Source organism: Xyrauchen texanus, chromosome 2, assembly GCF_025860055.1.
Source record: "Xyrauchen texanus isolate HMW12.3.18 chromosome 2, RBS_HiC_50CHRs, whole genome shotgun sequence".
NCBI lineage: Eukaryota > Metazoa > Chordata > Actinopteri > Cypriniformes > Catostomidae > Xyrauchen > Xyrauchen texanus.
The window spans coordinates 33,202,386-33,216,990 of record NC_068277.1 but is presented as its reverse complement, the minus strand read 5'-3'; the positions used below and the strand labels follow the sequence as shown (position 1 = coordinate 33,216,990).

Below are 14,605 nucleotides of genomic sequence, written 5' to 3'. Positions count from 1 at the left end.
ACATATGACTCCAGTGGTTAAATCCATGTCTTCAGAAGCGATATGATAGGTGTGGGTGAGAAACAGATTAATGTTTAAGTAATTTTTTTTCTATAAATCGCCACTTCTTTCCAAAACATTTGTTTTTGCAGATTCACATTCTTTGTGCCTATCACCACCTACTGGGCAAAAAGCAGAATTTATTGTCAAAAAAAAATGACTTTAATATGAATCCGTGTTTCACCCACACCTATCATATCACTACAAATATATTGATTTAACCACTGGAGTTTTATGGATTACTTTTATGCTGCCTTTATATGCCTTTTTGGACCTTCAAAGTTTTGGCCACCATTAATTTGCATTGTATGAACCTACTGTGCTGAGATATTCTTCTAAAAATCTTCTTTTGTGTTCAGCAGAAGAATGAAAGTCATACAGATCTGGGATGACATGAAGTTGAGTAAATTACTAGAGAATTGTCAATTTTGGGTGAATTGTACCTTTTTAAGGTACAATTTTTGTCAATTTTTATATGTAGTAAAAGTATGTTTTTTATATTGTTGTGGTTGGCTTGGTCTTTTTGTTGCCTGTGAATGGGTCCACTCTTTTTTCTTTATTTTCCTCCCTTGCTCTCTAGCTCTCATTCATACTTTCTCTCTCTCTTTGACTGCATTGGGGCATAGAGTTTGCCAACCATAACATTTCAACAGTAGAGAGATTGTTCGGAACTTGTGTGCTCAACCTGGGTAACACCCACCCTCCCACACACCCTTGTCATCGGAAAAGCTTCCCTCTGTTTGGGAACTCCTCACCTGTCTGGGAAGCCTATTGGAAGTCAAACATGAAAACATAGTGCTGGGCAGGGCAGTGCGCTGCCACACAGTCACAGGCTGAGGTTTGCATAGGACACCGTGGTGTGTAGCAGCAGGAAGGAAAAGCCTCTGTGAAAGCTTTTTGTTCTGGAAAGGGCTTCAACGACCTCACAGAATGATGTTACATCTAATTATGTTTCCATTTTCAGTTGTAAAAAGTCTTGTTTATACATCCATTTTTGCAGAACAAATCGAATTTCTTTTTTTTTTTCTTTTTTCTTCCTCGTGGCATGAAAATGTGTCTTTATGTTCCCATCTGGATTTTAATTACTAGCTACAGTGTGTTTTGGATTCTTGGAAAATGTGGGCTAACATCTGATATTAATGTCCATTTAGAAGGATTTGGGAAGTAATTACACTTATGCAGGATTATTCTGATGGAAATGTCTAGTGGAAAATTATTGTAATGCAAATGGTGAATATTGCCATTTGTCTGGATAGATGTCTAATGCCTTTAAGATTTATACAACATTTTACATGATTTTTATTATGTTGGTAAGATTGTGTGACAGAGTTCATAGCAGTTTTGTGTTCGATCAGAATGTCTAAACATTAAAGATGGCAGATTGTGTCTAATTGGATATTGAAACTTTTTTGTTTTCTTGGATATAAAAACTGATCATGAATTGTTTCTCCATGTCTCACTCTTCTGACAGCTCATTGGCTACAATGAGAAGCCAGTAAACCTGCAGATGTTCATTGGAACAGCAGATGATCGTTATTTGAGGCCACATGCTTTTTACCAGATTCACCGCATTACAGGGAAAACCGTCGCTACGGCAAGCCAGGAAATTATCATCACCAGCACGAAGGTTCTAGAGATCCCTCTCCTTCCTGAAAACAATATGACTGCCAGGTACCGGCCAGCAGCACTTTACTTCAACATAAATCTAGATTCTTTCAGACCCGTTCACACACACAAACAGACATCACTGTACAATGTGTATGTGTTGGAGGAAGTTGTTTGTTTGTTTGTTTGTTTGTTTGTGTGTGTGTGTGTGTGTGTGTGTGTGTGTGTGTGTGTGTGTGTACACTGGCAGCCAAAAGTTTGGAATAATTTACAGATTTTGCTCTTATGGAAAGAAATTGGTACTTTTATTCACCAAAGTTGCATTCAACTGATCACTATGTATAGTCAGGACATTAATAACGTGAAATGTTCAGAACTTCTTAAACTACTTCAAAGAGTTCTCATCAAAAAATCATTGATGTGCAGCAATGACAGCTTTACAGATCCTTGCTGTTAGTTTGTCCAGATTCTCAGCTGAAATTTCACCCCACACTTCCTGTAGCACTTGCCATAGATGTGGCTGTCTTGTTGGGCACTTCTCACGCACCTTACAGTCTAGCTGATCCCACAAAAGCTCAATGGAGTTAAGATCCATAACACTCTTTTCCAACTATCTGTTGTCCAATGTCTGTTTCTTTACTTAACCTTTTTGTTTTTCTGTTTCAAATGTGTCTTTTTCTTTGCAGTTCTTTCCATAAGGCCTGCACCCCTGAGTCTTCTCTTTACTGTTGTACATGAAACTGGTGTTGAGTGGGTCTCTTGTGTAGTTGTACATCTGGCCTTCCACATCTCTTTCTGTCCTTGTTAGAGCCAGTTGTCCTTTGTCTTTGAAGACTTTAATGTACACCTTTGTATGAAATCTTCAGTTTTTTGGAAATTTCAAGCAATGTATAGCCTTCATTCTTCAAAACAATGATTGACTGAGTTTCTAGCGAAAGCTGTTTCTTTTTTGCCATTTTTAACCTAATATTGACCTTATGACATGCCAGTCTATTGCATACTGTGGCAAGTCAAAATCAAACACAAAGACAATGTTAAGCTTCATTTAAAGAACCAAATAGCTTTCAACTGATGTAATGGCAAGTGATATTTCTTGTACCAAATTAGCAATTTATCATGATTATTCAAGGATAAGCTGTTGGAGTGATAGGTGCTGGAAATGGCGCCTGTCTAGATTTGATAAAAAAATGACTTTTTTCAAATAGTGATGGTGCAGTTTTTTACATCAGTAATGTCTTGACTATGCTTTGTGATCAGTTGAATGCCACTTAGGTGAATTAAAGTACCAATTTCCTTTCCGAAATAGCAAAATCTTATTCTAAACTTTTGGCTGCCCCAGCTTGGAAATTTTTTTTAGAAATAAATTTTGTTTATTTCTATTCAAGCTTTAAATGTGCAATTCTTGTAAGTTAAACATTGCAAATATGTTCCCTTTGTGTGTCATCAGTCATTCACAAAATCATACTATTATTTATTATTAAGAAAAAAAGAGTAAAAAGCCAAAAACGTTATTATTTTTACTGCTTTGTTTGACAGTATTGATTGTGCTGGAATCCTGAAGTTGAGGAACTCAGACATTGAGCTGAGGAAAGGAGAGACTGATATTGGCCGGAAAAACACTCGGGTTCGTGTGGTGTTCCGGGTTCACATCCCACAACCCAATGGAAAAGTGGTCACACTGCAGGCTGCATCTATTCCAGTGGAGTGCTGTAGGTTTTACACACACACACACACACACACACACACACACACACACACACACACACACACACACACACACACACACACACACACACACACAGAGAGATTCAAGATTTTACACACACTCATGCAAATACACCTTTAAATGCAGACTGGATTGTAAATTGTAAAGTGGATTGTCTGGATTGCTTGTGTATATGTGTGCGTTATGTAGCCCAGCGCTCGGCACAGGAGTTACCTCAGGTTGAGAAGGCCAGTATTAGCAGCTGCCCTGTGAGTGGAGGAGAGGAAATGGTCATCTCTGGCTCAAACTTCTTCCCTGAGTCAAAGGTCATCTTTCTGGAGAAAGGTCCTGGTAAGAACTGAGTCCTTAGCTACTTTTTTTACCTTTCTACATATATTGATAGTGCCTTGTGATAAGTTTAAGTTCATGGGCAATGGAGGAGTCAGGAGGCAACGAACGTTTAGCATGAGTATTTTATTACTATTCAGCATCACACAAAAACTTTAACAAAAAAAGGGCACTTAGTGGCCATATACACACAAACGAGTCTTTAGTTAAGTGGGTACATGCAGCCTCAACTGTCTGGTGCTCTGTCTGGTCCTCAAATGTCTGCTCTCTCTCTCCAACACTGATGGTCTGGTGTGCCTTATCAAGTCTCCCTCCACCATCACTGTAATGAGAGACAGGTGTTAGAGTGATCACAACCCTAGCGACGAGCCTTACCGCTCTCACTCTCCCGCAGACAGATACATGACCAACGCCCCATGCCACATGCCTATAACTCTTTAGAATACCTAAATCTGATTTATCAATCATGGCATTATATGGTCAAATATGTCCCAGCAGGGTACTAAATTATAAAAATAAACTATTAATACTGCAGGGCTCATCAATAAGGACTGGCTGATGGCCCGGGGCCAGTTTGAGAACGAATCGGGCCAGTTGCTAGAACTGTCACTTGCCCGATCGGGCCAGTGCTGCATTTATAACATTAGTGCAAGCAAACAACAATCAAGAGAGCACAAAAATGACATGGAGCGAACGAAGTCTTCTAAACAAGGAGAGCAAAAGGATATTTATCTCGCAAAGACGTGCAAATGCATAATATATTGGAAGCGACAAAGCACGCAAAAGATCGTGCAGACACTCTCCTAGCACTGTCCTCGCTCTTTTCGAAGTGTCTTAGCTGCAGATATTACCAATGTGTAAAAAATAGTAAAAAGTAATCCACACACTGGAACACAAGAAATCAACAGTTTCTTTCTATAGGACTGAAAATCCATGTCCCTCCGTGCATATGTCTCATCATCTCTCTCTCCATGCAGCGTAGACTGTTTTACATGCATGTGCTCTTGTAAAGGGACAGATTGCTAGTTTTATTCCCACTGTAAAAACAAACACATTTTCTCTCATTAATTCACCTTTAGAGATGATGTACCGAATGAGTCGTAATAAACTTTGTTATACACGTGTCTGGAAATCACGAGCTGCTCAATGTGTAATGTAAATTTATGTTTAATTAGGTAATGTTTTGAAATGTAAACATTAATTCGACATGATAATGCCGTTTCATATGAAAAGAAGCAAGATCACTATGTCTATTGGGCTATTATTATCAGAGCTGTTCAGCTGCAGGGTGAAGATGAATATTTGAAACAGTCTACTTCATATCATCCTCATAAAACTCCTGTTACATGTCTCATTTCTGAACAATACAGGTATTTTGATTTTGCTCTTTTTATATCAGTCAGTGTTGGTCTTGTTTGGGTTGTCTGATTTCATGTTATATACATTGTTAATTCACAGATTAGGCCTAATATCTACCTACTGTATGTTACACATCACAACCGATTTAGTAGCAAGTCTGTTCTCTCAGCCAATAATAAAATCTTTGAGTGAATAGTCTTTGATCCTTCTTGTGAAAACACTACACATGGGCAAAAGTCTCATGACAGCGTGACTAAACGGGTGACCGAAAACCCATCATCTCCTCCACAGAACTCTTGGCCTAAAAACACATGTGTAATTGGCAGGACAGTTGTGGTGAATATGATGTATTTATGAATGTATATCTGCAAAGCACAAATATGGGATTACATAAGGCATAAATCATATCTTGCAAATTATAAATGTGATTCAATTTTGGGGGACATTGTGTTTTTATTAATTTTTTCCCTTTTTCTCCCCAATTTGGAATGCCCAATTCCCAATGCTTTTTCCCAAGTCCTCGTGATTGCGTAGTGACTCACCTCAATCTGGGTGCATATGACGAATCTGAGTTGCCTGTGCATCTGAGACCATCAATCCGCGCATCTTATCACGTGGCTTGTTTAGCGCCCACGCTATTCTCCACGGCATCCACACACAACTCACCACGCGCACCACCAAGAGCAAACCACATTATATCGACCACAAGGAGGTTACCCCATGTGACTCTACCCTCAGTAGCAACCGGTCCAATTTGGTTTCTTAGGAGACCTGGCTGGAGTCACTCCGCATGCCCTGGAGTTGAACTCAGGACTCCAGGTGTAACTCCAGTCAGCATCTTTACTCGCTGAGCTACCCAGGCCCCTGGGGGACATTATATTAAATACTATTTATAAAAAATATTTATCTTCGGACATATTTTTTAAAGCCATGATGGTAAAAACAGCTATTTTATATAGTTTCATGTCACGTATCACTGTGTGGTCTCTTTCTTTTACGTCATAAAATAATTTCAGTGTTTAAAATTGAAATTTCCATGTCCATTAGTTATTATGTAAGTAGCAATGTAATAAGCTAATTTGCATTCAGCCAGTTATTATTGCAAATTATAAAACAGATGAGATGAGCTACATTAGAAAGTGTTGATGCAAGATTTATTTAGCAATAATATCCAGCTGAGTGTACTTTGTCCCTTAAACCTACAGTCCTTTATCCCTTATGTTTGACTAGAACTAATTCCATTTAACAGGTTGATGCAAGCTGCGAGCACAGCTGAGTATGCACCACAAATGTCTTCATCATTCACTCTGAGCAAATATTGCCACATCACCTCTCTTGCCCTCAAGGGTAGTAGTTATACCTGCACTAACCTTTACCTCAGTGCAGCCAACCCAGCCTTATTCTTTAAGAGAACAAGATCAGATGATTTGTAGTTAAAGTTAAAGTTTTGTCTAGGTTTGGGGAAACTGGAACGATGGGTAAAATGAGAGGGAGTGTCGGTTTCTCACTTCTCAAGAGAGCAGGATTTGATGTTGCTCATCTAACCAGAGTGATTTATCTTTGCTTTATCAGCATCTTGACCTCCCACGATTTCCCTTCTCCTGTGGGGACATGGTGTGTGTGTGTGTGCCTGCATGTGTGCAATTCAGTATGAATGCACCTGCACGCCTACACGCACAAACATAATTGCACTTACACACTCGTACACAGATATGTGCATATGCAAATTTTCACACACCAACTTTCACACAAATGCACTCACTCAAAAACATGCGGGCACGTGGAAGAACATTGAAAACACAAACAAATACACACCCTCATTCCCTTATGTACATGCACTCTTCTGCTGCCCACTTGTTTTTTTCCCCTTACATACTCTCTTTCCCAGACACACTCAGGGTAGATTTATGATTGGCCCTATTGTGGTGAATCTCTAATCTTCTTGAGATAGCCTTTAGTCTTCTACTCTTAGGATGACTTGGAGGTAAGCACGGGTGCTGCGTCTGCAGGGAGACTGCTGATCGCTCACTTGCTCTAGGAAAAGGCAACTTATAGCTTATAGCTTGCACCTTTTCTCCAAGGAAAAACTATTCGAAAACACTTGATAACACGGAAGCCTGTATTTATAATGCATAATACCTCATAATACAATTTGCAGTGCATTGTATCTTTTTATAAAAATTTGCAACCAGTTATTATTCATTATAATTATTACATATTTATGGTTACACCTTTAAGAGTATAATGCATTATAACATATGATATAGCACATGACATTGGGTTTTGACCCTGTTTTTTTATGCATTTTTTGCTTTATAGGTGTAACTATGAAAATGCCCTCGGCAGCGCTCTGTCTTTATGGTTTTGTGTTGATCCTTTGAGCTCAATTGGATCTTTTACACACTAAAGCGAACCCTCTGAGACATTCTGTCATCTCCACCAGACAGCCTCACTTTTTAATGTTTTTGCAGGAATAGTAGAAGATAATTTTTTCCTTGACTCTTTCCAATATCATTTGTGTACTCTTTTTGAAAATCTCCAATCTCTTCTCTCTATCTCTTGCCATTGCTCATTTTTTCCATTGCTTATGGACACTGCAGTCTTTCTCAAGTAATTAAACACAAGTTAGGACCAGCCTCAGATGAAGGCAATGAATGAAAGACATTCTGGGAATACTAGTCTTGGCCTGCCTTGAGAAATTGTGTGTGTTTGTGTGTTTGTGTGTTTGTTCGTGTGTGCGCGTGTGTGCGTGCGTGCCTATTTTGAGACATTGACACACTGACTCACTCATCAGGAGTTTACACACGAACACTAAGGGTTGTTGTAACACAAACTTAGACAGAAAGACACCCTTTTTAACTTACCTTTCCTCTAATTGGCACAATGTGAAGCATACCCACAGGAAAGCGCTAAAACCAACATGTATGGTGTTAGCCCACACTTTTGTTGGTTTATATAAAAATGGAAAGTTCTGAGATGCTAGAACAAGCAGTGTGGAAATTTGGCTCTCATGTCTAGCCTCAAACAGCTCAGGGAAAGTTCATATCTTTTTGAGAAGCACCTCATCAAACAGCATTTGTGTGATTTGTGAGACTTGTACTGTTACTGCTCTGCAAAGCCAAAATGCTGTAAGTATGCCAACACTGAGAAAACTGAGAAAGTGTTTTGATTGTTCAACCAAATGTGTCTCACTCTGTTTTCTCTGAATCTGAGCATAGTAGACTGAAACCTTTTTGTCACAGGACAGATCATCGAAACCTAATTTCACTAATAACAAAATTTTGACAAATTTTTGTAGTTACTGCGTTTTGTCTTTGCAGGGCTTTCAGATGTATATGATTTAATTAGAATGTGATGGTTGAAAGGCACACACAGTTTTGTTTTTGTTTTCTTTGTTGCATCGGCTGATATGCCAGTGGTCTTGGACATTAGAGGAGAGTTCCACATTACACAATAAACTTTTTCGGTTACCAATGCCATTGTAGAAACGTGCTATTCATCGTCATAAATGTATTGTGCAAGCAAAAGTGTCCTAAAAAAGATTGGCTAGTGTGATAAAGTGACTAGCATTTAGCTGTTCGTGTGATATTGTGGCCTCCATGAGGTGACCAAATTCTTGTAGAATGTAACAGATTTTTCAAAAGTGCCATTCATTTCTTTGGGGCTAAAACTAACTTACGCAGTGCACCATTAAAAGTTTGAAAAAGGGGACATTTTAACTTGATATTTATAATATTCATAGTCATATGCCACATACATGGATGGAGTTTTCCAATAATTTGAGTGAAGATAGGTTCTTCCTTATCAAAGATGACATTGGTCAGACAGTAACCCATGCTGAGACCAGAGTTTCTGGATATTGGAAAATAAATAATAGTTGGCTTAAAAGTGTTCTGGCTGAGGTCTGATTAAGGTCTGGAATACATAAAATGATATCCACAAATCACTCCAAGCTGCTAAGGGTAGATAGAGCGAGAAGGCAGGTCTTTTGTGGACTGGCACAGGGCTCTCTGTGCATCTGGGAGGTATTTGTCCCTTGGGGCCACTCTATCAGCCAGGGGCAAATGAGGACATATGAGAAGAAGGGGACTGATAATTTCAGGTCTAATTTTGACAGATTTTGTCTTACATAATTGAATGACTTATTGGATCTACAGTAATGGGATAGGTTGTTTCCAAGTGTGTGGCCCATGTTGCAATCCTGAGTCGTTGGAACTTATTTTTGGAGTTGTTGAATCAGGTGTTTAACCACAATTGAAACAAATATAGAGACAAATGATTCATGCGTATTTATCCCCAGGACAACCACAAAACTAGATTGCACTCTGAGGTTGAGCTGCCCTCGTAACTGTGAATAAAAGAGAACGTAAATATTGCAGTTCATTTCCGAGACATTTACATTATTGTGTGTGAACATTTAAACAAAATTGAAAGATGTAGTGATCCTTCTGCACATACTCAATTAACTCTTTTATCCCTGACCAATAAGTCATTGTAACACCGTTTTTCACACATTCCCCATTAGTTTCATTATTTAGTTAAAATTATTTAGGTTACAGAGAGAGAATTAAATTGGCAGATATGAAAGATTAAATATGTTTACAATTAATAAAAATCAATCCCGGGAAAGCTAGAAGCAAGTTTGTTTTTCCAGTTAATGATTCAGGAAAATATAACGTTAAGTGATGAGTTGCGTTAACCATCTGTTTCAATTCACTCTAGTTTACGCTTGCCAGCAAGACATTTAATTCCACATAAAGGCTTTTTATGATTTTGCCAAAAGTTTATTTTTCTCGAATTTGTTTATCATGGCAGTAATAACAGAACAGCCATCTTTCTGGGTGGAAGGATTAGGTTAGTGCATATGCTTTTCACCGGGCTTTGGTGTCTGGTTCCTGTTTGAACCTGCATGTGGGGCCCTCTCCGGTGTCTCTCCATGTTGAATGTCAACATGTGCTGCAATACTACTACTGCTGAAGTCACAGGCATCCAAGGTCATTCTCGTATTAGGAAAACACCTTTTGACAGAGAGGGGAGTTGAGACACTACACAGCATACACAGTAACAAAAGCAACGGTTTGTAGAATAGACGAGGTGATTATGAAAAATGCCCACAGCATTGATCAAGTGAGGGAGAAAGGACATCTTGAAGCTATTTGTACGAACAAGCCCAGATGGGACTTGAGACACTTTGTAAGGTGCAATTTAATTACCTACCACATCAAGTCTTAACTATTATGAAAACACAGAATTAGAATGTCTTTTAAAGGGACAGTTCACCCAAAAATGAAAATTCTCTCATCATTTACTCCACTTCATGCCACTCCAGATGTGTATGACTTTCTTCTGCAGAACACAAATGAAGATTTTTAGACAAACTTTTCAGCTCTTTTGGTCCATACATGTGAATGGGTGCCAATATTTTGAGGCTACAAAAATCACATAGGTCAGCATAAAAGTAATCTTTACAAATCCAGTGGTTAAATCCATGTCTTCAGAACCATTATAAATCATGTGGGTGAGAAAAAGATCAATATTTAAGTCTATTTGTTTACTATAAATGCTCATCTCTGCTCAGTCAATCTCCACTTTAACTTTAAATTTCACATTCTTCTTGTTATTTTGGTGATTCACTTTCTTAATGCGTATGCCCCCTCTGGGCAAGGAGAAGAATTTCTAGCTTAAATGGACTTAAATGTTGATCTGTTTCTTACCCACACCTATCTTACCCTCTTCTAAAGAGATGGATTTAAGCACTAGAATCTTATGGGTTACTTTTATGCTGCCTTTTTGTGCTTTTTGGAGCATCAACATTTTGGCACCCATTCACTTGCATTGTATAGACCTACATAGCTTAGAGATTCTTCAAAAAAAATCTTCTTTCGTGTGCTGCAGTAAAAAAAAAGTCCGATACATCTGGGATGGCATGAGGGTGAGTAAATAATGAGAGAATTTTTATTTGTGGATGAACTATCCCTTTAAGCATCTTTCATGTGGAGTATAAAGCGGCGCTTGACACTGGTGCTAACACCCTGAAGCGGACAGTTCACAAATGCTGTAGCAAAGCAAAACGATTAGTATTGTGGAGGATGAGAGTTTAAGGGATTTAATGCCCATTGCAATGACTATGCAATCTATGGGGAATAGTTTAAATTAGACTTTGGAGATCGTTTAATGTTACTTGAATTGGTGATATTTTAGTGCATTTCTAGCTTTATACTGTGGAAGTTTTTGTTTTTAAACAAAACAAAATAATGCTTTAAGCATTTTTTATTTCGTTAAGAAGGAAATAGATACATTTTGACAGGAAAATAAATATATAGAGAGTCAAAATCTGTGATTAATCACTATTATTAACTATGAAAAATTATAAGATTAATCACAATTACAAATTTGAATCGACTGACAGCATTAATGGATTTGTGAATAAAGGCAACTCTGCTGTAGCATCTGTTGGTGAATAAAAAGAGAAAACAAGAATGCTGATGAATGTTTTTAGAGACTTTTGTGGGCAAACATGCACCCACACACGCATGCACAGACTGCACACACAAACATGTAATGTAACATTACTTATAGACATTAATGAGATTGTACTGCTGTTTGACTTTGTCAAACTCCTGTCAAGAGCAAAATTGAGTATAAATCAGACCTATGTCATGCTGTTTGTGTAGCTTATGTAATTTATGATGCATGAATTGACTATTTCCCTCCCTGAATTAGTCTCAACCAGTCAACTCTGGTCCCTCTGTATTCATTTTCTGTGACTTAGAAGTCTGCGCAGCTGATTAGTTTTATTTTTAAAGGAAAAATTGGAGGTGACAGCATGTTTCCAAGAGAGTCTGTGCCTCTCCATGAGAGGACGTGGAGGCATTCTTCAATAAATACGATTATTCATCTAATCGTTCCATGATTCAACAATAAAGTTATTCCACACATCACTCCATGATTCCAACCAGGCAATACAAGCAGTAGGACATTTTCAATGCTGATTCCTTTTTAATAGCTGTAACAAATTTACTAAAATTTTGCTGGGTTTAAGTAACATCATTACCTGTTAGCGTCCCTAACAACTTTTCTGTTTCTTTAACGAAGAGCAAACAGACTGTTACTGATCAGATTTTTCATTAAAGAGGCTCTTGTTTGCCAGCTGTGAAGAAATCACTCCCCTAATACTGCTCCAGCATTTGAATGAACCCTCTTCTTACTTGGGAATATTTAATATAACATCTGTTTTCGTAGTCAGGACAGTGTTGTACGCAGTACCTGCCTAGAGCTGACATTTTGATCTATTCAAGCAATTGAGCCCTTTTCCCTGTGTGGAAAATGGCTTATAGTTTGCAAGCAAACTCAATATCTCATTGTATTATTCTCTTGGCGAAGCATAATTAGTCAAGCTTCTCTCGGAGTCTAGTGGAGGTGCACCTGTAGAAACATGCAGCTGTAGAACTCCCCAGTGATTGTTTTGAAACTTAACACTGATTGGCTAATGCTAAATCTCTAGTTCACTTAGCTCCAGTCCCTAACTACATTAAATGGACTTGAAGACATGATGATGATGATGATGGAGAGGGTCAGTTTAGCTAAATTTGCCCCTCACGTTTTAGCACACAAAGTTTCATTCAGGTCAGTTAAGAGGTTGTTCGCATGTATACAGCTAATGCTTTTCATTCTTCAGATGGACGACCGCAGTGGGAGGTTGAGGCAAGGATCCAAAGAGAGAAGAGTCAAGGAGTGAGTGAATTTGTTTTATTTTTTTTTCACTGAAAATATTTCCCAGCAAAAGTACAGACATTATACAGGACATGAATAACATGAACCAGAAGACTAGAAACCATTGTAGTATCTTATGAAGATATTCACAGTATTTTGTTTGCTTCATGTGAGAATTTTGCTTCAGACATCAATAATATTGATGTAATCTAAATAAAGTTTCTGATCTTTTGCATCTTGGAGCAATTTTTGATTATTTGAAATGAAACTAAAAAGAAAATGTGAATTTTATTTCCAGTGCTGTGGTAGGACATGGAAAAGTCACTCTCTTATTGTTGTGATATGTTTCCTGTCTCCATCTGTAGTCGAGCATTGTGGTGGAGGTGCCTCCATATCACAGTAAGACGGTCACTTCAGCAGTACAGGTGCAGTTCTATGTGTGCAATGGCAAACGGAAAAGGAGCCAGTCTCAGCGCTTTACTTATCTGCCAGGTACACATTCCACATCACAGCACACATTTTCTGCATAATGATCAAAATAAAATAATCTCACTTTTGCTCTTGAGTGTCTGCTTAAATGTAATGCCTTTTTATTTTGATAGACTTCAAGGAATATTTATACTTTTATAAAGGAATTTGTCACACTGCAGTGCCATTCAAGTACAAAAAGAAAACATTTTGATTAAAAATAGTGAAAAACTTAAATAAAAAGGCCATTTACAGCATCTAAAAAAATACTTTACCCTAACATAAGCATTTTTACACTTTCATATACATTATAACCTAAAATCTTGCCCATGATATTTGTCAATTGCCTAAATAAACTAGATAGATAAATAGAAAATGTCCTTAGCACTGCTTCACAATTTCTGAATGCCTTGTGGGTTCAGTTTGGACTTTACTGCTTTACAGAAAAAAAGCTAAATCAATATGAAACAATCGTTTGTACATTCAAGTCATTACCCTTACATAATTGAATTTGAGAAACATTTCATATTGTAGTTTTCATTCATAATTTAGTTAAATTAGGTAAAATCAATGTACTATGTACAGTTTATCAGCTTTAACTCAACTTCATTAGGTTAATTAAACTCTGTTTAATTGATCCTTAATTTATTTTATTAATCATTAGCCAGGTGAACTAGTGTAGGGCAGTGAAACAGTTGCACTGTCAGTTTGTTAGCAACTGCTCATATAGCTAAGCAGCACACAAATCAAACATTACTGAAAGTCAGTCCATGAAACATGAATGTCCATCCTCAACCTATGCATAAGCACCAATCTTCACCTTAATGGTAACCCCCAAAACGCATAACCGACACTTTTTAAATAATAATAAAAAAAGAACATTAACAACATTTCTTCTTATTCTTATCTTGCTCAAAAATTCATAAAATAGCACTTAATTTCTCTCCCTATGCAGTCAAATGCAAAGCATGCTGGGAAATAGAAATCATCTTCACAGTTTAATCACAAAATGCTACAAAAAGTATTTATGTAATCCCAACTCATATAGATTAAGTAAACTTAAATTTTACAAATCTAATTGGATAAAACAAAGTGAAATCAAGTTGTGACAAAATGTTCAAGAATTGCGTTGCTTTAGTTCATATTTATTGAGTAATCAGAACAAACTGCAAAAATAATTTTTAAGCCATTTTTAGTTATTTATTGTAATGTATGATGATAATTGATGTGTCGCAATACAAAAAAGAATTGTGGTGATGTCCATATTGTATAGAGTTGAATGTGTCTTACAATGAGCCTGGCCTTACGTGACTCAGTTTCATGCAAAATAGTTCTCGCTAACTTCACATAACAGTAACTAGAATGGCA

The 14,605-nt window shown here is 37.5% G+C and overlaps 1 protein-coding gene across 1 annotated transcript in view; it reads left to right on the top strand.

Moving 5' to 3' along the window:
* nfatc3a (nuclear factor of activated T cells 3a) overlaps positions 1 to 14,605 on the top strand; it is a 106,583-nt gene that overhangs the window by 68,229 nt on the left and 23,749 nt on the right. The window contains exons 4-8 of the mRNA XM_052154834.1: positions 1,511 to 1,710; positions 3,181 to 3,353; positions 3,560 to 3,700; positions 12,735 to 12,790; positions 13,135 to 13,261. Of these exons, the coding sequence (XP_052010794.1) occupies positions 1,511 to 1,710; positions 3,181 to 3,353; positions 3,560 to 3,700; positions 12,735 to 12,790; positions 13,135 to 13,261 (697 nt within the window). The remainder of the gene's footprint in view (positions 1 to 1,510; positions 1,711 to 3,180; positions 3,354 to 3,559; positions 3,701 to 12,734; positions 12,791 to 13,134; positions 13,262 to 14,605) is intronic.